This window comes from Cebus imitator, unplaced genomic scaffold (genome assembly GCF_001604975.1).
Source record: "Cebus imitator isolate Cc_AM_T3 unplaced genomic scaffold, Cebus_imitator-1.0 Scaffold32, whole genome shotgun sequence".
NCBI lineage: Eukaryota > Metazoa > Chordata > Mammalia > Primates > Cebidae > Cebus > Cebus imitator.
Window position 1 is genome coordinate 6,679,233 of NW_016107347.1, and position 1,166 is coordinate 6,680,398.

Sequence of the window (1,166 nt, forward strand, 5' to 3'; positions counted from 1 at the left end):
AAAAAAAAAAAAATTAGCCAAGTGTGGTGGCACACGCCTATAATCCCAGCTACTCAGGAGTCTGAGACAGGAAAAGACCTTGAACCCAGGAGGCGGAAGTTGCAGTGAGCCGAGATCAGACTACTGCACTCCAGCCTGGGTGACACAGCAAGACTTCACCTCAAAAAATAAAATAAAATAAAAAGTATACTTGAAATTTTAAGTGCTAGAATCAGGACAACTTGCCTATGACTATCTCTCTCTCCTCAAGGGAAAAAAAAAAAAAAAACTCTGCCACTTTAATGTTATAAAACCGCATAAAAAATATGAACCACACAGAATCAGTATATTCATAAGTTGATGGTGACAACTTTGAACTAGTGTTATCTTTTTGGAAAGTACCTGGTGGCACTTTTCAAGATCTACTAAAAATGTTCATATTAAAAAAACTCATATTGCTTGATTCAGGAATCTGACTACCAAATACTTATCCTAAGGTTAACAATCCACCTAAAAGAGAAAAGCCTTCATTCATTAAAATACCTGTGATCATTTTTAATGACAATTAAAACTGTAAGATGATAAAAATTGCTAGTGGAAAACCACTTTGGTTTAATTTTTTAATTCTGTTAAGATAATAAAATTTTAAAACAAAAATACAAACCACAGACAAAATCTTTCAGATCCACATTCAGGATGCTTTGCCCTGCTAGCCATTCAGGATATGCACAGCTTACATTCACAGAATGTTGAAAGTTATTATCAACCAGCCATTGAAGCAGCCACTTCAAATGGCAGTCACAGAGCAAACTGCTTGTATTCAGAATCCTGCAGGAAAGAAAAGAGGAAAAGCGTCCTTTGTTTTACTTTTCATTCTAAACGTCTTCAGTATTAAAACCTTACCACAGGCCAGACACGGTAGCTCACCCCTGTAATTTCAGCACTTTGGAAGGCCAAGGCGGGAGGATCAACTAAGGGCAGGAGTTCAAGAACAGCCTGATCAACGTGGAGAAACCCAGTCTCTATTAAAAATACAAAAATTAGCCAGGCATGGTGGTGTATTCCCAAAATCCCAGCTACTTGGGAGGCTGAGGCAGGAGAATGGCTTGAAGCCAGGAGGCAGAGATTGCGGTAAATTGAGATTGCACCATTGCACTCCTGCCTGGGCAACAAAAGCAAAACTCTGT

The 1,166-nt window shown here is 38.6% G+C and overlaps 1 protein-coding gene across 1 annotated transcript in view; it reads right to left on the reverse strand.

Moving 5' to 3' along the window:
• The window catches only part of LRIG2 (leucine rich repeats and immunoglobulin like domains 2), a 55,668-nt gene that overhangs the window by 17,619 nt on the left and 36,883 nt on the right, over window positions 1–1,166 (reverse strand). Inside the window, exon 12 of the mRNA XM_037736966.1 lies at window positions 632–807. Coding sequence (XP_037592894.1) covers window positions 632–807 — 176 coding nt within the window. The remainder of the gene's footprint in view (window positions 1–631; window positions 808–1,166) is intronic.